Raw genomic sequence first — 21,214 nt, forward strand, 5'->3', positions numbered from 1 at the left:
AATTTTCCCATTCCATTTTTTCGAGACAGGATAAATAACTTCGATAGATTAAAAATAAAAAGATAGAGACAAGAACTGTTTTGCTAACGAGACAATTTACAATTGCAAAGGCCATCAAACATATTTGAGATAAAACATTTCCTGATTATTTCGTGTATGAAAAAATAAATGAAATTTTCAGTTATTTTGGAAGTTTTGGGCTAATTTTGGTCACGGTAGAGAATATTGCAAAAATCCAAAAATTGAGAGTCACGGCCCTTTGTCAAATGCCTAGCATTGCACGGAAGTTACTCTGAATATATTGAATGATTAGAAGAAAGCATTAAAATATGAACTAAGAAGGCGTGAAGTCGAGGCCATGGCTAAAAGTGCCGAGGATCTGGAAGATGCAGCTAGACGGCATGATAGTAAAATATTGTACTGGCATGTTAATAAATTGAGAGGGAGTAGTCAATCCGGACTTGTCCCCTGTTAAAGATAGAAACACGGTCACAATTAGTGATAAGGAAAAACTTAAAGAGAGATGGGCGGAACATTTTGAGAATGTGCTAAACCAAGATACAGTTGAAGAAAAAGATAGAGGGAAATGAAAAAGTTTGTGATACCTTTGATGTGAAGGAAGATTTGTTTTGTGAGGAAGAATTAGCGACAGTACTAAAAGGAGTAAAAAATAATAAGGCTCCAGGTGCTGATAGTGTGGTAAATGATATTCTAATATGGTGGCTCTGAGGTTAGATATAAGTTACTGAAGATTATGAGTATGATTTTTAAAAAAGGGGAAGTACCTAACGATCTCAGGAAAACCTTAATTAAACCTGTATAAAGAAGGTAAGAATGTCGTAATTACCGAGGCATTAGTCTGCTCTCTGTAGGTAGCAAATTACTTAGTAATATGATACTTTTTAGACTGAGAGATGCTGTAGACAAAGTTTTAAGAGAAGAACAGTGCGGTTTTAGAAAAGATAGAGGTTGTATCAACCAAATTTTCACTCTTATGTTAATAATTAAGAAGCACCTTAGTTGTCAAACACCTTTGTTCCTCATTTTCATAGATTACGAGCAAGCATTTGATTCTGTTGATAGAAGAGCTTTAGGAAAGGTCTTATCTTTGTATGGTATACCAAACAGATAAATTAAAGTGATTAGTGCTATGTACGAGAATAACACTGCTGCGGTTAAGGTAGGAAATGAGGTTAGCAGCTGGTTTTGTATTAAATCAGGAATTAAGCAGGGTTGTGTTCTATCCCCCTTTATACGGATTATTTTGATAGAATTTGTCTTAAGGAGCACAGGAAAGGCAATGGGAGACCACTGAATGAAACGGGGAGGAAAAACTCTACCGGACTTATAGAAAAAAATGGAGAGGTAAAACTCTCCTGGACTATCTCCTGGATGATTTAAGCATCCTAAATAAAAGCGTGAGCAAAATCTATGAGCTTTTAGAGGTTTTGCGGGTTCAGGGTGCTAGAATAGGTTTAAAAATTAATTTTTAGAAACATGAGTCACTAAGGCTAGGAATAAGTGAAGATAAAAAGGAAACGTTGGGTAACGAAAAGATTGATCAGGTGGGCAGCTTCAATTACCTTGGTAGCATTATTAGTAAAGATCGAGGGAGCAGTGAAGATGTTAAAAGTAGAATAGCCAGAGCTGAGAGTGTTTTTTCACAGTTAAAAAAAAGTTTGGAAAAATAGGAAAACAAGTCTGCAAACCAAGATTTGAATATTGAGAAGTACAGTGATGACAGTGGTCAAACGTGGCTCTGAAGCATGGGCACTGCGAAAAGCGGATGAAAATTCACTAGCCGTTTTCCAGAGAAATTGCCTATGAATTGTTCTGAGTACCCGGCTGACTGACCGTAGTTCAAACTGTAGGCTGTACGAAAAATGTGGTTCAATCCCGGTTTCTAGGGCTATAATGAAAAAAAGATTGAGATGGCTAAGGCACGTTCTGCGGATCAAGGATGACAGATTGCCGAAGATTGTCTTCTTTGGTCAACCGTCTAAGGCTAAACCGAAAGCAGGTCATCCACTTCGGGAGGGGGGGGAGAATGTCATCAAGAAAGATTTTAAGGAAACGGGAACATCCTGGGAGGGTGTAAAGAGGGAGGCTTTGAACAGATTGGGATGGAGAAGGAGCGTGCGTAGCTGTAGTGACCTAAGGCGGCTTGGTGTGCGGTGAGTTGTTAGTAGTAGTAGTAGCATTAGTAAAGAAGAAAAAATTATAATTGGGTATGTCTTTAATTGACCAGTGACAATACAGATGTTCGGGATCATCTCCAGATGACCTGATGTTATATGCGCGAAGACTCAATTAATATATAGGGAAGTTCTAAGACAATTCTAAAATCTTTCTTAATTTAATCTGAAAACAAGAAACAGAGTATGCAATTAAAACGTGTGTAAGGAAAAATTTCTTGCCAGAGATCCGTCAAATATTTTTAAAGCGCTAAATTTCAGCACTTTTTTAAAAATTCAGGGAAGTGGACAGATGGTTGCCTGGCCTTCCCATGACAATGACCAATAGACAGATTATAGACAAAAGAAAGAAAAGCTACGCATAATTTTCCGCGTTTCAACACGCTCGAAGTCAAACAAACATCTTCCCATGAAGGCTACGAAGAGCATCATCGTTTATCTCTGTCCTGCATATGCATACCAGTAATGTCCTTCTAGAGTTCATCAAAAGCCGAAAATAACAACTGAGATGTTGAAATCAAAGCGAAGGAAGCAAAGCATCTGTAAAGTCACATGAGCGTCATTCAATGCGCTTTTTAATGCTACCCTCAGACAGAGATGCTTTCATATTGAATTTGAATCACAAATTAAGTAAGAAAATTGCAAAGAATATGGACGGGATTTTGGGGTAGTTCTTCCACAGTAATTTGGCTGTTAAACTCCTGGTGGTCCTTGTTCTGAATAAGTTTCAAACATTTTAAACTCCATGGAATTTCAAGAGGCCTTGCTCGCTCCATAGTTATGCTAGTATCTCTTGTTTTCACTTTTTCACACTTGTTTTAACTTCAAATTCAATAAGAAACCTCGACTGACCTTATTTCCTACCTTAACTGCACCAATGTTATTCTCATACATAGCACTAATGTATAACTTTATGTATTTGTCTGGTATACCATGCAAGGAAAGGACCTTCACTAAAGCTCTTCTAACGGCTGGATCAAACGCTTACTCATAATCTATAAAAGTGAGGACCAAAGGTGTTTGACAACTCAGGCACTTCTCAATTATTAACCTAAGAGGGAAAATTTGGTCGAAACATCCTCAACCTTTTTTAAAAACGCACTGTTCTTCTCTTAAAAATTGTCAACAGCATCTCTCAGTCTAAAAAGTATTATATTACTAAGTAATTTGCTATCTACAGAGACCAGGATAATATCTCGATAATTACCACGCTCACTCTTATCATTTTTTTTTATAGATGGGAGTAATTTAAGCTTAATTAGGGAAATTTTTTTTTTGCTCACTTAATTAGTTCATTGGTTAGTCTGTTCTTAAAATTTCTTATTCTAATTACAGTAAAAATTAATGAAGCAAATATTGTTCTAATATTTATAATTTATAAATTGTTTTAAAAAATCTTACAAAAACTAAAGAATAAGCTAAAACCAGAATTCTTAAAAAGACTTTATTCTTTTTTATCCCTTGTGTTATGTTCATTTTATGTTTAGTCTCAGGTTATTTCTCGTCTTACTATTATTTTGCTTTATATTCACAGGGAGACCCTGACATGTGCACTTTTGATATCCAAAAAAGATTCTCCAAACCAGCTAAACCGGTTAATTCTCCAAACCGGTTCAGCCATTTTGGTAAAGCCAGCTTAAACGAGTTACACATAATCAGCTAAGATATGGATTCTACGAACATGATGTTTATCAGTAAACTTGATGACTTTATTTTTTAGAATGACAGCGTAGAGTAGACTGGTAGACTGATTGACTACCTTCAATCAGTAGATAAGCAGGCAACTATTTTCTAAATTTTAGTTTGATTTAAGTTATTCGATTTAACTAATTATTCTATAAACTATTTCATATGATTAAATAAAATGTAATGTAATTTAAATCTTTAATAAGCAGGTAATTGTTAATTAAACACGGCTAAAAAAGTGTCTGCTTAAATAAAGGTTCAAGTCAAATATTATACCTTTGATTATCCATTAAATCAAAGAATGATCACCTAAAACATGAACTCCAAGAAGAGAAAACTGTCGTAAGAAGAGAAAAATTGTGGTCTACGTATTGGTCGTAAGAAGAGAAAAGTGTGGTCTCTTCATGAATCATTAGAAGCGAGATTATGTCTCTTCTTTTCACTTTTAGGTTGTGTGTTCGCTTAAAGTACACATTTAAAATGATCAGATCACACAGCTAAGACTCAAAGGCTTGGGAGTTCTTGAAGTTTTTTCAAGGGTTATAAGGTTCAGAATAGGGTATTCTGATGTCTCAACATCGGTATTTTCATACACATTTCATATTTTAAAGAATATTTCCGTGTGTGAAAGGGAGGGGTCAAACCCCTTGTGGGTGTGAAGACTAGTTTTATGCTAATATCCGTTTAAATTCTGCCCCTAGCAGTTTCAGCTTGCACAAACCGGTCTTTTCCTTCGAAATTCACCATAGCTTTACATTACTTTAATCATTTGCAAGGCTCTGTTCAATAATTCAATCAGACATTAAGAACAAATAAAAGCTCAATAGGGATAAATCCTTTTATTAGACAGCAACAATCTAGGTATAACAACTAGGTATAACATGTAGGTATAACAATCTCGTTATAACCAACACGGTGTTTGGTCATAAAATGGCCCATAAGTTAACATGGTATTCACGTGATGGTAGGACAGCAAACCTTATTGATTATGTTATAGTAAACCGAAGACTGGCAGGATCAATACAGGATACTAGGGTATATAGGAGTGCTTTTATTGATGTTAAAAGTAAATATCACCATCTGGTAGTGTCAAGGGTTAATCTAAAGCTCAAATTTCGGAAGGGTAACTACCTCCCCGGAAGTTATGATGTTGGTAGACTCCAGGATGAGAATTTGAGAGAAAATTTTCCAGGAACAGCTGAATACTAAACTTGAGAGTTTAAAATTTGATAATGTGGAAGATGGTTATAATTATTTTAGAAAAATGATTTGTGATGTTGCTGAAGGTGTCATAGGGAAGAAAGCTAGGACTGCAGCTAAGAATATTAGTGAAAAAACTTTATATTTAATAGAAAGGAGAAAAGTGATGGATCATATGAAAACAAAAGGAATGTAAAGAAAGGTAAAGAAAGTGGAGAAAGCATTAAAATATGAACTAAGGAGGTGTGAAGTGGAGGCCCTGGATAAAATTGCCGAGGATCTGGAAGATACAGCTAGACGGCATTATAGTAAAATATTGTACGGGTATGTCAATAAATTAATAGGAAGTACTCAATCCGGACTTGGCCCAGTTAAAGGTAGGAATGGGACCGCAATTAGAGATAAGGAAAAAACTAAAGAGAGATGGGCCAAACACTTTGAGAATTTGCTTAACCGAGATAGAGTTGCAGTTAAAGATAGGAATGGGGCCATAATTAGCGATAAGATATAAAAGATATAGAAGAAAATGAAAAAGCTTGTAATACCTTGGATGTAAAGGAAGATTTTTTTTGCAAGGAAGAATTAATGACAGTACTAAAAGGATTAAAAAATTAGTAAAGATCCAAGTGTTGATAGGGTAGTAAATGAGTCTTTTAAATATGGTGGCTCTGAGGTTAAAAATAAGTTACTGAAGATTATGAATATGATTTTTAAAAAAGGGGAAGTACCAAATGATTTTAGGAAAACATTAATTTAGCCACTTTATAAGAAAGGGGATAAAAGCGAGTGTGGTAATTATCAAGGCATTAGTCTGGTCTCTGTAGGTAGCAAATTACTTAGTAATATGATAATTTTTAGAGTGAGAGATGCCGTAGACAAACTTTTAAGAGAAGAAAAGTGCGGTTTTAGAAAAGGTAGAGGATATGTCGACCAAATTTTCACTCTTAGGTTAATAGTTGAGAAGTGCCTGAGTTGTCAAACACCTTTGGTCCTTAGTTTTACAGATTATGAGCAAGCGTTCGATTCTGTCGATAGAAGAGTTTAGCAAAGGTTCTTTTCGTGTATGGTATACCAGACAAATACATTAAAGTAATTAGTGTTATGTACGAGAATAAAACTGCTGCGGTTAAGGTAGGAAATGAGGTTAGCAGCTGGTTTGGTATTAAATCAGGAATAAAGCAGAGTTGTGTTCTATCCCCCTTTATATGGATTATTTTGATGGACTTTATACTAAGGAGCGCAGGAAAGGCAATGGGAGACCACGGAATCAAATGGGGAGGGAAAAGTATCCTGGTGGAAAAGCGGATGAAGATTTGCTAGATGTTTTCCGGAGAAATTGCTTAAGGATTGTTCTGGGTACCCGGCTGACTGACTGTATTTCAAACAATAGGCTGTACGAAACATGTGGTTCAATATCACTCTCTAGGGCTCTAATGAAAGAAAGGTTGAGATGGCTAGGGCACGTTGTGTGGATGAAGGATGACAAATTGACGAAGATTGTTCTTTTCGGCCAACCGTCTAGGGCTAAACGGAAAACAGGTTGTCCTCGTCTGGGGTTGGAGGACGTAATGAAGAAAGATTTAAAGGAAATCGGAACTTCATGGGAGGGTGTCAAGAGGGAAGCTTTGAATAGATTAGGATGGAGGAGGAGAGTGCGTCGCTGTGTTGGCCTCAGGCGGCTTGGTGCTGCGTTGAGTTGTTAGTAGTAGTAGTGTAGTAGCAAAACAGTCATAAATTCTCTGGATATTTCGATTACATACACAATGATCGTTATCAGCAGATAAACTAAAGTGTTACAATTAAATCAACGACATTTATACAGAACAAAGTAAATATTTCTGGGCCATAAATAGTTTCCGGTTCATTGGCTAGATTTGTCTGAGAGGTGGCATACATTAGGGGACATAATACCGAAGACATTAGGAAAAAGGACGAAAAAAAACACAAGTAATGTTTAAAATTACCGGTAGTATACAAATTACGAGCTGATGGATTTATCTCCTAAGTAGATACCAGAAACAATAGAAAAAAGCACTGAAAAAAGTAAGCAGGTGAACCGTTACTCCACAGCTAACAAGAATCGTGAAATCAAGCAGTTGGGTTTTTTCTGACTTAGAGAACTTGTTTTATGCCTGTGTTAACTACTACAAATATCGTAGCTGGTGGCAAGAAAAAAAACGGACGATCTCGAGAAAAGACCAATGTTTGTAGTCTGTTGCAAATAGCCAAATCATACAACGTTGAGGAGGGAAACGAAGAAAAAGGGCAAAGAAATTTCATTCTTAAGATGCACAACTAAATTCATAATTGAACAAAGACGAGTAAATTAGCAGCAATCTACGCCGGTTAATAAAAATGACTGAAGATCACCACCATTGAATTTCTAAATAGAAGCAAGAGTAGTATGACGCCTTCAAACATTTCCAAGAGCCAATGAAAGCGTAAAAAGAGATTGAAATGTAATAGAAAAGCGATTCCTATTCCAATATACTCAAAAGGTCATGCAGACAAAACCAGCATCAAAGAGGGTGTCCAAAACGTGCAACTCATAGTCCAAAACATGATACGAGACCCTCAATAGAGGCTGAGCGGGGTCAGAGCACCGCAATAATTATACTACCAAAGAAGTTTGAAAATAGAGGTTAATGTTAAATTTGACTAAGCTTAATAGCAACAGAACTCAAGCTCTTCCATATTCATGTGTTGAGCATCAGTAGATTAAAAAAGTGCGTTTAATTTAATACGTGTTCATTTTCCAAGTAAAACATACTTGAGATTTACACGGAAGGATCGCTTATCAATTCTGTGATTTCTCTTTGGGTCTTGCCTCAATACCAATAAACTTACAAGGACATTAAGAGGCATAGCGGCACACTTGCACTGTCAGGAAAACCATCATTATTCAAGCACACCTTCATCCAGACGGCAGGGTCTTTCAGGGAATATCACGTGAGGAATAACGAAATGGATCCCTCTCTTGATGTGCAAAAACTTAGGTTTTAACACAAGCTTTTAGATATTAAATCTGCAATCCTCAAATAAAGAACCTTATATGAGAACCTGAAGATATAAATATAAAACAAACAGTGCAAGGCGCTCTAGAGGACATAAGAAGTGCATACAGAATGATATAGACTTACCGTGACTACATGCGAAAAAATTACCCTAGTTGGGACGCTTAATGCAATTTAAGACCAATTCCCATCGTAAAAAGGATAATTGAACTAGCATTATTAAATGTATTATTATTATTTACTAAGAAATCCATCACACAATATACAATGCGAGCAACACAAAGTAAAAACAAACAAAGAAAACAGAGGCACAATGTCCGGGTATTGACCACCATATTGACATGGAGCATCAATCAAGAAATCGAATGTACTATTTCTATTTTATTCACTGGTGTCATTAAGAAGAGCTGCCTAACTGCACATACTTTATTTAAATATAACTTTAATTGGAAATCGAAACTCTTATTGAAGATAGATTTCATTTTGAAATCTTCCTTCAGCATACTTCTAGTTACTCATGGAGATGGTCCTTCCCCTAAGCATTATTCCCTCGTTAGTCTGTATCGATGATGTCATGCCCATTCCTGAGATAGGTAAAACCACTACTCAATGTACCTCGTTACAGCCCATTTTCATTTCAACAACTCCCTGTAAAATGTTCGAATTTGGTGTTATATACAAATATCAGGATATGTACGAACATGTACGAGTTTCAGAGTAAGTGTCACGTTTTACCTCATTAGTTTCACTTTCAGTGTTGATGCAGAGGTCCAGAGGCACTTTCTGATGTTGCTAACATGCTCATTGAAGCCGGCACCTCTGGTTTGTCCCTTTTTCTTGTTCAAGACTCGGGCATTCTTTTGAGACACTCTCTTGACACAATCCCTTTGACACCTCTATTCATGTTACAATGCTTTTTGTTACTAAAAAAAGCAAGTTCAAATCATTGCGCTATTAAAGCTTTTTGTCACGGGCATCCACAATTCAAATCCATCTTAAGATCTTCTTTCCAAAATCTAAGAAGATTATTCCTTGGGACTGAAGAAACCTTGACCGAAAAGGAGCCCTCCGAGGCGTAGTTTCTGTTTAATACTTAAGCCACAAGAACAATGTCTATCTTCCTCCATTTCTTATGCTATCTATATTTCTATTGTGCCATGTGCTGATGATTTTCTTAATATCAGCTCATCTACTGAACAACTTTCTAAAATTTTAAAAATCCTCCAAGATGAACACCTGACCCATATTCTTGAATTTAGCAATGGGAAGTGTGGGTTCCTCGTTTTAAGCAGGAGCTTTTAATCTGTGTCTCATGAGTCCTCTCGCAATCAGCCAGTCGAAAGTATCTTGGCCTTCCAATCGGTTTAAATGCTTACACCCGCCAACTTTTAATGTACCCTATCTCACGTTGGGTTGCCTCTACATATGTATCCACAGTTACTGCACGACTGTGTTTTAAGCAAAATCTTGTTGCATCTCTTTTTAAATCGTTTGGCCTTCCCCGTACTCTGTATGTTACCCTCGTTGGGATATTTCAATAAATCATATAAAAGAAAAATTCGCACATGCTTCTTCGATTTCGCTAAATACCTGCTTTAACTCCCTCCATTGTCCTGAAATTCTAGGGTATTTAAGAGATTTGGAGTAGTTGACCCTGACAAAGGGTCACCTGACCTGAAATTTTAATAAATCAGATAAAAGAAAAATTCGCTCATGCTTATACTGGTTTAACTCCCTCAAGGTCCCAAAATTCTTGGATATTTCAAATCCAAGTATCTTCTTGGATCTGTATCTTCATTCAACAAACAAATCCTGTAGATCCTGTATCTTCACTGGAAAAAAGTATGCTAAGATGGTTAATCAATCTTGATACCCGCAGCTAATGCGTTCTGTTATTTGAGGGTTGCTAGTTTCTGTATATTTTACATATTTTTTTATTTGTTGTTTTTTGTCTGTGTTGTTTATTTGGTTATTATTTTTGTTTATGTATGTGCAGTTTATAATTGTTTGATAGTAAACATTACGATAAATTATGATAACATTACGCTGACATTATACACATTGACTTGTGTTCTTTTGTTGACTTGTGCTCTTTTTTATCATATTTTGACAAATCGTGCAATCTCGCTCCTGTATCGGTTATGGTGGATGATAGGCTGACGATCCAACCTTTTTTAGGGTGAGACAGAAAGCCCCCACAACCCCATCCCCTCCTCCCTCCGGTTCAGTACCGTTTTTCCGCCAGGCGCGTCCGCCTCCCATTCGCAATCCCAGTTGGTTTCATTCTTCTCCCTCTACTCCACCCTTATAATCCCCATTTACCCCCCCCCCGCCCATCTAGAAAGAAAGGTTCCCAGCTCACCCCTCTTCCCCCAAGCAACTATCTAGAAACTGTTGTTTAGAGCAGACATGGTGCTTTGCTTGCATTAATGGATCTTGTGGTCTTGATCTGGGAGACTCACTTCACTCTTCTCTTCAAGTTTTCTCAACTTGCCACAAGCCTAAAAATACCGGCCTCACGAAGACGACGAAAATTAAAGAATACCCGTCATCTGAATTTTCACTACCAAAGTTTTTTCTACGTTAACGCTGAAAGTCTCAACCCAGATAAGGTAGTTGAAATAGAAACCCTAGCACGCATCCTCAATTCAACTGTACAGGTGGTAACAGAAGTTCACCGCCAAAACATGGATCTTCTCAATATCAATGGTTTTTTAATAAATATTTTAAGCTTAGACTAGATGATCATCCCTTGGGAAAAAGAGGCGGTGGTGTTGGAATCTATGCCCAAGAAGAGTTAGCTACAAGTGTTATTGATGTTCCATGTCTTGAATCCCATGACGAAACAATGTGGCTAAGAATCCAACCCAAAAGACTTCCAAAGAGAATTAATTGTTTGACTGTGTGTGCTTTCTATTACTCGCCTAGCCAGCCCTGCAAACAGAAGAAAAGGTTTCTTGAAAAGCTCCACCTGAGTGCCAACTACATTTCAGGTAAGTGGCCCGGATGTGCGGCGATGTTTGTTCTCTGTGGTGGTAATGAGCTCAAACGGAAAAATTTTTACAGGGCGTTTGAGTTAAGTAATACTGTAAATTTCCCCAACAACAAAAGGAGGAACATCACTTGACAAAAGTGCTACAAATATGACCAAATGTTACAAAAGTGCCACAGACGGCTGTCCCTGGGTAGCAGTTACCATTTCTCACTTGAGCTAAATCCGTTGAACAGCGTGAAATAACGTACACGACGAAAGAGACAACCAACCGACAAATCACTGATTCCGGTTTGTTCGAGTTTGGGAACTGGATAGCTCGAGAAAGTTCGATAGATGTATCAAATGCCAGAACTGTCCATTCAAAAGCAGAAATTCTTCAAAATAATCTACTAAAAACATTTCGCAGTTACTTAACGGAGAGAAAAATCAAGTCCTTCTTCGTTGACCGTCCATACATTTCAAAGGATGTTAAAAAGCTGATAGCTGAGAAACAAAGATTGTTCAAAGAAGGGAAACGCCAACAAGCTATTCTTTTGAAGAACAGAATTCGCAAACTGGCACGCCAGGCGGCAAAAGACTACTATAAAGGTAAAGTAAATAATTTGTCCCAACCCAAACCCCAACAGTGGCATAAAGAAGTTTAAAAACTCATAGGAAAAGAAACGAAGTGTGTCGAATTCAACGTGGATGATACCGATACCGAATTAGCCAACCGATTTAACTCCCACCTGACTAGTATTGTACAAGTCCTTCCTCCCTTGCGCCAAGATGAGACACCACAGCCACATTTAGACTATCAGGACTTTCCAACAATAACAGCCGGAATAGTGATCAAAAAGCTTAGAATGCTAAAACGAACAAGCGTCACGCCAATTTATATCCCAATCCAAATCATAAAAGCATTCCCAGATGAACTTAGTCAACCACTTTTAAATTTATTCAAACACATAACCATTTCTGGCAACTTCCCCTCTTTATGGAAGAAAGGATATGTGACACCGATACCTAAAAAAGACGCACCTAATGACATCACTGGAGTTTGGCTGATCACTCCTTCACCAGTATTTAGCAGATTCTACAAGCAAGTCCTCTCATCCTGGCTAAAGGAAAAAATCATCAGAATGGTGGATCCAAAGCAGTTTGTTAGTCTTCCCAAGACCCCAACAGCTCAATATTTGGTGAGCCTCCCGGACAAAATCCTCAAGAACCTAGATAACCCCGGCTACTGAATGAACCTCACAGCAATAGATCTGAAAAAAGCTTTCGACCTGATCAACAACAGTAAACTCATCAAAAAGTTACTTACAAGGTATAGTATATATATATATATACTTGCAGAGTCTATGGCTCAACACAGATAGTCCACGAGAAACCACAAACAATTAAAACTTTCATCATGCAAGAAGTAAAAAAAAAAAAAAATCTATAGTGTATAAATTAGAGTAATCAGAGTCTTTACCTGCCATATCCTGAGCAACATAAACCCGTATACGCTTTAAAATATCATGACTATTTGATGCCATATTCAGTGCATCCCTAAAATAAACACAACAATAAATTAAAGCAAAACTTGTATTAAAAGTTACAGCAATGATTAAGAAGTGGGGTATGAAGGATATCATGAATATTTGATACTATACTCAATATGTCTATAACAAAAAGAGAGAAAATAAATTAGTGTTTGAGATTAATTTAGTAATGGATATTAAGGCCTCAAAGTAAAAGCTGCAAACGACAATTTCGGCGGGACCAGTGCCACATTGTCTCCAGGTATAATGCCGCATTGTCTCCAGGTATAATTGCCTTCAAATATTTTCTATCCGTGTTTCGAAGCCTAAATATGTATAGTCAAGTTGAACTCCAGTTCTATTGCGCTACGTTGAACAAATAGAGGATTATATAAACAGTAAAGATCCTCATCTAGCAGTGTCTAGGGTTAATTTAAAGCTGAAATTTCAAGAGGGTAACTACCTTTCGGGAAGTTATGACGTTGGTAGACTCCAGGATAAGAATTTGAGAGAGACTTTCAAGGAACAGTTGAATACTAAACTGGAAAATATAGAATTTGACAATGTAGAAGATGGATGGAATAATTTTAGGAAAATCATTGGTGAAGTTACTGATGGTGTCTTAAGGAAGAAAGCTGGGGGCACATTTAGGAATATTAGTGAAAAAGCTTAATTTATAATAGAGAGGAGGAGGAGCTTGCAGAAGAATAATATAGTAATGGATCATATGAAAATGAGAGGAATGTAAAGAAAGTGGAGAAAGCATTAAAATATAAACTAAGGAGGTCTGAAATGGAGACCATGGAAAAAACTGCCAAGGATCTGGAAGATGCAGCTAGACGGCATTGAAGAGTTCTCTAGAGACAACGTGGTCTCCAAAGATAAGGACCAGTATGTAGTATTATGTTCCCCGCTATGATTATGGATGAAAACCCCGCTAAAAGGACTGATAGTGTTGGGTGCAACCTTCTGGTAGGCGTTACATTATATACTAGTAGTAGTAATCCAACTGTAACGCAAAAGAATACAGTTGTTCCGTATTCTTTTGAAGTTATTTTCCTAGATTGCTAAATACGTGGATGGTACGTTCTCCATGTGAAATCGACGGGGAGCAAACTAGTAACGGTCAAACTGATCGTTAAGCAATAAGTTTTGTAATTCCACTTTTCATTTTTACCCAAATGAACTGCAATAGAAAGTCCTATGGCAACTAGGTCCTCATGGAAGTATGATTTCACAGTAATGTAATAATTGTTGTTAATGTCGTGGTAATGTTTTCCCTATACGTGCGCGCTTGACGAGCAGGGTTAACTACTTCTATGCATTTGACCTGACCCAGAACATAACTGTGCCTGAATTTCCGCGGATATAGACGTTAAGTTCATTAACTGGACGAAAAAATACTACAATTTCTTTTAGCAATTATTCGCTAAAGAGCGCGAATAAGAGCGCTAAAGAGCGCTTCGCTAAAGAGCGCAAGGTATGAAATAAGTATCAATTGCTCTGCTTCAAAATATTTTAACTCAATGATTAAATTTCAAACTTATTTGAAGGAAGGAATATTCAAGCCAATTTGACCATTCATTTTATTCTTGAGGACAAGAGATTTCTTCTTGATTTTATTCAAAGAGATTTTATTCTTGAGGACAATTCTTGAGGACATTTTATGTGCTGCATATATTGTCTTTCTTATTGTGCCTCTTTTTAACTGTTAAAAAGGTTTTCTTTTGAATATGACAGATTCAAAACAACCTTAAATTTTGTGAGCACCCTTAGCACTTACGGAATGATTATGGATGTTAGTTGTTTCAGATAACTGGTATTACAGTCTTTAAAAATGACAAGATATTATTACATTAAATCATAGGCGCTACAAATGATTTCATTTTTTGAATTCAGTATACAGAAGTGAATTAGAAAATTTTATTATATAACCATTTTTCGAAGCAGGCAAGCTTCCCAAGTGACTTTAATAGTGAAACAATAATTGATGCAGTTCCAGACACTACCTAAAATTATTGCTGAAACCCCCCCCCAAAAAAAAAAAACTTAAAAAAAACTAACCTACGGCACAAAACTGGGGATTAGTCAAAAATTCAGGTTTCATGTTAGAGTAGAACAAAATTCTAATAAGATCAAACTTCTTGGTTTTGAGAAAAAAAAAATAATTTTTCCTGATTCTTACCGAAGAACATAAGCTGCAGAAGTTGGTCCAAACCAGTCACCTGGCTCTTTTCCAATTTTTCTTCCAAAAGATACAAGGTTATGAATGGAAAAAACACAATCTTCAGTGTCTCCAAACAAGGATACAATGCCTCTATGAAGAGATTCAAGAGCAGGAATAGTGATAGTAAAATTCCATCTCCACTCTGAAAAAGAAATAAGAGGACACACTCTTGCGAAACACACTTACAGAGTGAAATAGTTTCAAATTATGTTCATTAGGCAAAAATTATTATTGTAGAACGAACAAGCGCAATTATTGGCCTTAGCTATGTTGGCCTCAGGCGGCTTGTTGCTGCAGTGGTTTTTTAGTAGTAGTAGAAGTAAAAGATAGGGTAATTTGCTGATTCGAAAAGCTGCTGTGATAAATGAAGAAAAGCTCAGGGAGTCAAACTAAAGCCATAATTATAACCTGAAGATGATTTCGGTCTTAAGTGCCTTAAAAACCTTAAAAGCACAACAAGCAGGGAACGGCTGAATTGGAAAACTTAAAAACAGCTTCTCATGCCATAATCATAGGGTTGTAAGTTATGCCCTGGGGGCATATAAGGTTTTTATGCCAGGGCAAGGGTTGTAAGTTATGCCCTGGGGGCATATAAGGTTTTTATATAAAGCTTTGTCGTAGAAACTTCAACAAGGGCTCATTCAATTGGAAATTCAAACGGCTAGTGCCCTTTTTAATAGTCAAACGTGATTGGAGGGCAACTAACCCGCCTCTCACGCCCACCTCTTCCCCAAACACATACAATCAAAATTTTGAGATAGCCATTTTGTTCACCGCAGTATAAAGTTCTGAAAATTAGGTCTTTGAGGATGAAACCCCCCCCCCCCCCCTCCAACAGTCCTCAGGGCAGGGGTTGTAAGTTATGCCCTGGGGGCATATAAGGTTTTTATAGAAAACGTTGTCGTAGAAACTTCAAAAAGGGCTCATTTGATTGGAAATTGAAATGGCTAGTGCCCTTTTTAATAGTCGAAAGTGATTGGAAGGCAACTAACACCCTTTCCACGCCCGCCATTTATCCAAACACATCCAATCAAAATTTTGAGATAGTCACTTAGTTCAAAGTAGTTGAAGGTCCAGAAATTATATCTTTGAGGATGACACTCCCCCCACCACCCTCAGGGTAAGGGCTATGAGTTATGCCCTGGGGGAATATACGGTTTTGATCGAAGGCTTTGTCGTAGAACTTTCAAAAACGACTTATTTGATTGGAATTTCAAAGGGCTAGTGCCTTTTTCAATAGTCGGAAATTATTGAAGGGCAACTAACCCCCCTCTCACGCCGGCCTTTTCCCCAAACACATCCAATCAAAATTTTTAGTTAGCCATTTTGTCCAACGTAGTTAAAAGATTTAGAAATTAGGGCTTTGAGGATAATAAACCCCTCAGAGCCCTCAGGGCAAGGGTTGTAAGTTATGCCCTAGGGGCATATAAGGTTTTCATAAATAGTGATGCCGTAGCAACTTCAAAAACAGCTCATTCGATTGGAAATTAGAAGGGCTTGTACCCTTTTTAATAGTCGAAAGTGATTGGACAATAACTAACACCCCTCTTATACCCACCATTTCCCAAACACATACAAACAAAATTTTGAGATAGCCATTTTGTTCAAAGTGGTTGAAAGGTCCGGAAATTGTGTCTTTGAGGATGACAACCCCCTCACAGCCCCAGGGCAAGGGATGTAAGTAATGCCCTGGGGAAATTCAAAAATTTCAAAAAGGGCTCATTCGATTGGAAGTTGAAAGGGCTAGTGCCCTTTTTAAAAGTCGGAAGTGATTGGAGGGCAACTAACCCCCCTCTCGCACCCACAAATTCTTCAAACACATCCAATAAAGACTTTGAGAACCTTTCTTCAACGTAGTTCAAAGTTCTGGAAATTAGGTGTTTGAGGATGACAACCCCCCCCCCAACCCTCAGAGCAAGGGTTGTAAGTTCCGCCCTGGGGGCATATAAGTAGAAACTTCAAAAGGGCTCATTCGATTGGAAATTGAAAGGGCTAGTGCATTTTTTAATAGTCGAAAGTGATTGCGGAGCAACTAAAGCCCCTCTCACGCCCACCATTCTCCCAAACACATCCAATCTAAATTTTGAGATAGCCATTTTGTTTAATGTAGTTGAAAGTTTTGGAAATTAGGTTTTGGAGGATGGCAACCCCCTCACAGCCCTCAAGGCAAGGGTTGTAATTTATGCCCTGGGGGCATATAAGGTGTAAATAAAAAGCGTTGTCGTAGAAACTCAAAAAGGGCTCATTCACTTGGAAATCGAAAGGGCTAGTGCCCTTTTTAATAGTCGAAAGTGATTGGTAGGCTTGACATTTTTATATTATTAATTAAAAAAAAAGTTATCGAAAAAATAATTTTATAAAAGAAATGTGTATGTCGTATTAAGCATAATCAAGGCAAACAAAAAAGCCTTTTAAAATTCCCTCCCGACCAAACCAGAAAAATCTGTTAAAGAATAAATTACGATCTAATAGAACGAAAATCAACTAGCAAGTGACTGCAAGAACATACAACAGGTAATAATATACATGAATAAATAGATCTTAAAGTGAGTAATAATTAGATTAAATATGAAAATCAAGCTTAAAACGAAAAAAAAATATATTCCTATTGAAGTATAAATGAAACTTAAAACGAACAAAAATTAAATAAACAATCAATGCAAACAAACATACAATATATATTAATGTAAATTAATAAATAAACCTTAAAACGAGTGAAACTTAAATTGAATATGCAAATCAAGCTTGAAACGAACAAAAATCACCACAAACAAGAGTTTGGGTATGACCTCCTTCTCTCACTGTATAAGTCTAAAACCTACTGCGTCTTTGGCGCTTTACTGAAAACTATATGCGTCTTGAACAGTCTTGGAAAGTAAAAACAATATCAAATTAAATATTTGATGTATAATGATATTAATTGTTGAAAGATCCATCAGCTCAAGAATTATTTCACTGTAATTGTATTTTGTTTTCAATGCTGTAAGAACTGGAAAAGAAAATATTCGTAATATTATCCGTTATCAGTTAAGCGCCAATGACGCAGAAGGCTTTTGGTTTTTATTCACAGTTAGGAAAGGAGGCAGTATCCAAACACTTGTTTGTAGGGAAACTATATTCGTCTTTAACAACTTTAAAAAGAGCTAATAAATTAAACTGAATAGTTGATGTATAATGATATTAATTGCTGAAAGCTCATCTGTTCAAAATGTTAATATAATTTTAATGTTTATTTTCAACATCAAGTACGACAGAAAATATTTGTCATAAAATTGGTTATCAGTTAAGCGCCAATGACGCAATAGGTTTTAGACTTTTACAGTGAGAGAAGGAGGTCATACCCAAACTCTTGTTTGTAGTGATTTTTTTTTCGTTTCAAGCTTGATTTGCATATTCAATTTAAGTTTCACTCGTTTTAAGATTTGTTTATTAATTTACATTAATGTCTATTGTATCTTTGTTTGCATTGATTGTTTATTTAATTTTTGTTCGTTTTAAGTTTCATTTATACTTCAATAGGAAATTTTTTTTTCGTTTTAAGCTTGATTTTAATATTCAATCTAAGCATTACTCGCTTTAAGATATATTTATTCATTTATATTATTCCTTGTTGTATTTTTTCGCTATGATTATTTATTCAATTTCGGTTCGTTTTGGGTTTCATTTATTCTTTAATAGTAATTTATGGTCGTTTTGAGTTTGAATTTAAAAGGTATTTGTATCTTCTGAGCTTAAGTTTAAAATTGCCTTTACTTTTCTTTGAAAAACTTATTTTTCGTAAAGTTTTTTTTTTAATTAACCTTTGTTCCTTTTTGATTGCAAAGAATTTCAATTTTTTTAAATTCCTTATTTCAAAATCAAACTTTAAAAAAAAAATCAAATATTCATCAAAGTATCAAAACTGATATCAAAGCAACAATATCAGAGTGAAAAATTAGGTTTGTGGCAACCTCGGAGTTTTTATTATCTGATGTTTTAACTATTTTTACAGAATTGCTATCTCAAAATTTTATCGGATGGGTTTGGGAAAAAAGGGCGTGGGGGGACTAGATTAAGCTTCGGTTTCTTCTGGCTCTTTCAAAGCGAACTAGAATTTTCTATTTTCAATGAAATGAGCCCTCTCTGAAGTTTATACGAGTATCCCTTCTATAAGAACCCTATATATCTCCAGAGTATAACTTACAACGTATGCCTAAAGGTTTGAGGGCTTTTCGCTAGCCTCCGTTTCTCACCGCAAGCCGGTTGAAATATTTTCAACAGTATGGTCACCTCAATGTTTTATCGTGGATGTTTATCAGTCCGCTGAGCCCAAAGGCATGGAAGGCGAAATGGGTAAGTGGCTCCCTAATCTTTTTTGACCAAGGAGAATCGAAGTACTACTTTTAACTCCCGATCAAATGAACCCTCTCTGAAGTTTATACGAGCATACCTTCCATAAGAACAATATATGCCCCCAGAGCAATACTTACAACGCCTACCCTTGCCCTGGTGGGGGGAGGGTTGTGTCAACACAGGAGTTTTTCTTATCTTACCTTTGAACTATTTTTAACAAAATGGACTCCTCAAATTTTTTATCAGATATATTTGGGGAAAAGGGCTTGGGGGGGACAGTTGCCCTCTGATCACTTTTAAAAAGGGCACTAAAACTCTCGATTTCCAGTCGAATGAGCCCCATTTAAAGTTTATAAGACGACCCCTTCTATATGAAGTGCCTCTGGGAAAAAATAAATGGATTGTGGGGGGGAGGCTAGCTGTCCTCCAATCACTTTTGACTTTTAAAAAGTGAATTACAACTTTCAATTTCCAATCAAATGAGCCCTCTATGAAGTTTATACAAGCATTCCTTCCATAACAACCATATATGCCCCCAGGGCACAACTTACAACGCCTACCCCCGGGCCCTGGGGGGCTGTATCGACGCCGGAGTTTTTTGTTATCAGAACTTTGAACTATTTTTAACAAAATGTCTATCTCAAAATTTTTATCTCATGCATTTAGGGCGTGGAGGAGGGGAGGGGGGCTAGTTGGCCTCCGATCTCTTTTGACTCTTAAAAAGTGAACAAAAACTTTCAATTTTCAATCAAATGAGCAATCTCCGAAGTTTATACGATCATCCCTTCCATAAGAACTAAATATGCCCCTAGAACATTACTCATAACGCCTGCCTCCGGGCCCTGGCAGGTTCAGTCGACACAGGAATTTTTCTTATCTGGCCTTTGAACTATTTTTAATGAAATAGCTACAAAAAAAAAATTATCGGATGGGCTTGAGGAAAAGAGGGTGTTTGGGGGGGGGGGACTAGTTGCCCTCGGATATCTTTTGACTCTTAAAAATTGAACTAGAACCTTCAATTTCCAATCAAATGAGCCCCCTCTGAAGTTTATACGAGCATCCCTTTCATAAGAACCATATACACCCCCCAGGACAACACTTGCAACGCCTATCCCCTGGGCTCTGGGGGTGTTTTGTTATCTAATTTTTGAAAAATTTCCAATACAGGTTTGGGAAAATAGAGCGTGGGAGAGGGGGGCTAGTTTAACTCTCTTGACTCTTAAAAAGTGAACTAGAACTTTCAATTTTCAATCAAATGATCCCTCTATGAAGTTTATACGAGCATCCCTTTCATAAGAACCATACATGCCCTTAGGGCATAACTTAGAACGCCTTTCCCTGTGCCCAGGGCGTTCTATTGACACCGGATTTTTTCTCTTCCGACCTTTGAACTATTTTTAACAAAATGTCTATCTCAAAATTTTCATCAGATGGGTTTTGAAACAGAAGGCGTGGGGGGGGGGGTTGCTGCCCTCGGACCGCTTTTGAATATCAAAAAGTGAGCTCGAACTTTCAATATTCAATCAAATAAGCCCTCTCTGAAGTTTATACGAGCATCCCTTTCATACGAAAAATATATTCCCCGGGGCATAACTTACAACACCTGCCCCCGGGCCCTGAGAGGTTGTGACGAGTTTTTGTTATTTGACTTTTGAGCAATTTTTAACTTAATGGCTATTTCAAAATTTTTATTGGATGCAATTCGAGAAAAAGGGACGCGGGGGGGCCAGTTGCCCTCCAATCTATTTTGACTAAAAATCTGAACTAGAACGTTAAATTTCCAATCAAATGAGCCATCTCTGTAAAGAAATAATTTTTTACGAGCATCCCTTCAATAAGAACCATATATTCCCCAAGGGCATAACTTACAACACCTGCCCTCGGGCCCTGGGGGCTGTGTTGACCCCTGAGTTTTCTTTATATGGTCTTTGAACTATTTAAAAAAAGCTATCTCAAAGTTCTTATCAGATGGGTTTGAGGAAAATAGGGCGTGGATGGGAGGGGGGGCTAGGTGCCCTTCAATTTCTTTTAACTCTTAAAATGTGAACTAAAAGTTT

General features: G+C 36.9%; 1 protein-coding gene across 4 annotated transcripts in view; it reads right to left on the minus strand.

Moving 5' to 3' along the window:
• The window catches only part of LOC148943256 (cysteine protease ATG4D-like), a 73,276-nt gene that overhangs the window by 16,302 nt on the left and 35,760 nt on the right, over positions 1 to 21,214 (minus strand). For all 4 annotated transcript variants that reach the window (XM_089101925.1, XM_089101926.1, XM_089101928.1 and 1 more), the window contains exons 5-6: positions 14,784 to 14,967; positions 12,550 to 12,626 (exon numbers count right to left, since the gene is read on the minus strand). In XM_089101925.1, the coding sequence (XP_088958051.1) occupies positions 12,550 to 12,626; positions 14,784 to 14,967 (261 nt within the window). The remainder of the gene's footprint in view (positions 1 to 12,549; positions 12,627 to 14,783; positions 14,968 to 21,214) is intronic.

The sequence above is a fragment of the Artemia sp. Qi Xiang Cuo genome, chromosome 15 (genome assembly GCF_049724085.1).
Source record: "Artemia sp. Qi Xiang Cuo chromosome 15, ASM4972408v1, whole genome shotgun sequence".
In the NCBI taxonomy this organism is placed as follows: Eukaryota; Metazoa; Arthropoda; class Branchiopoda; order Anostraca; family Artemiidae; genus Artemia; species Artemia sp. Qi Xiang Cuo.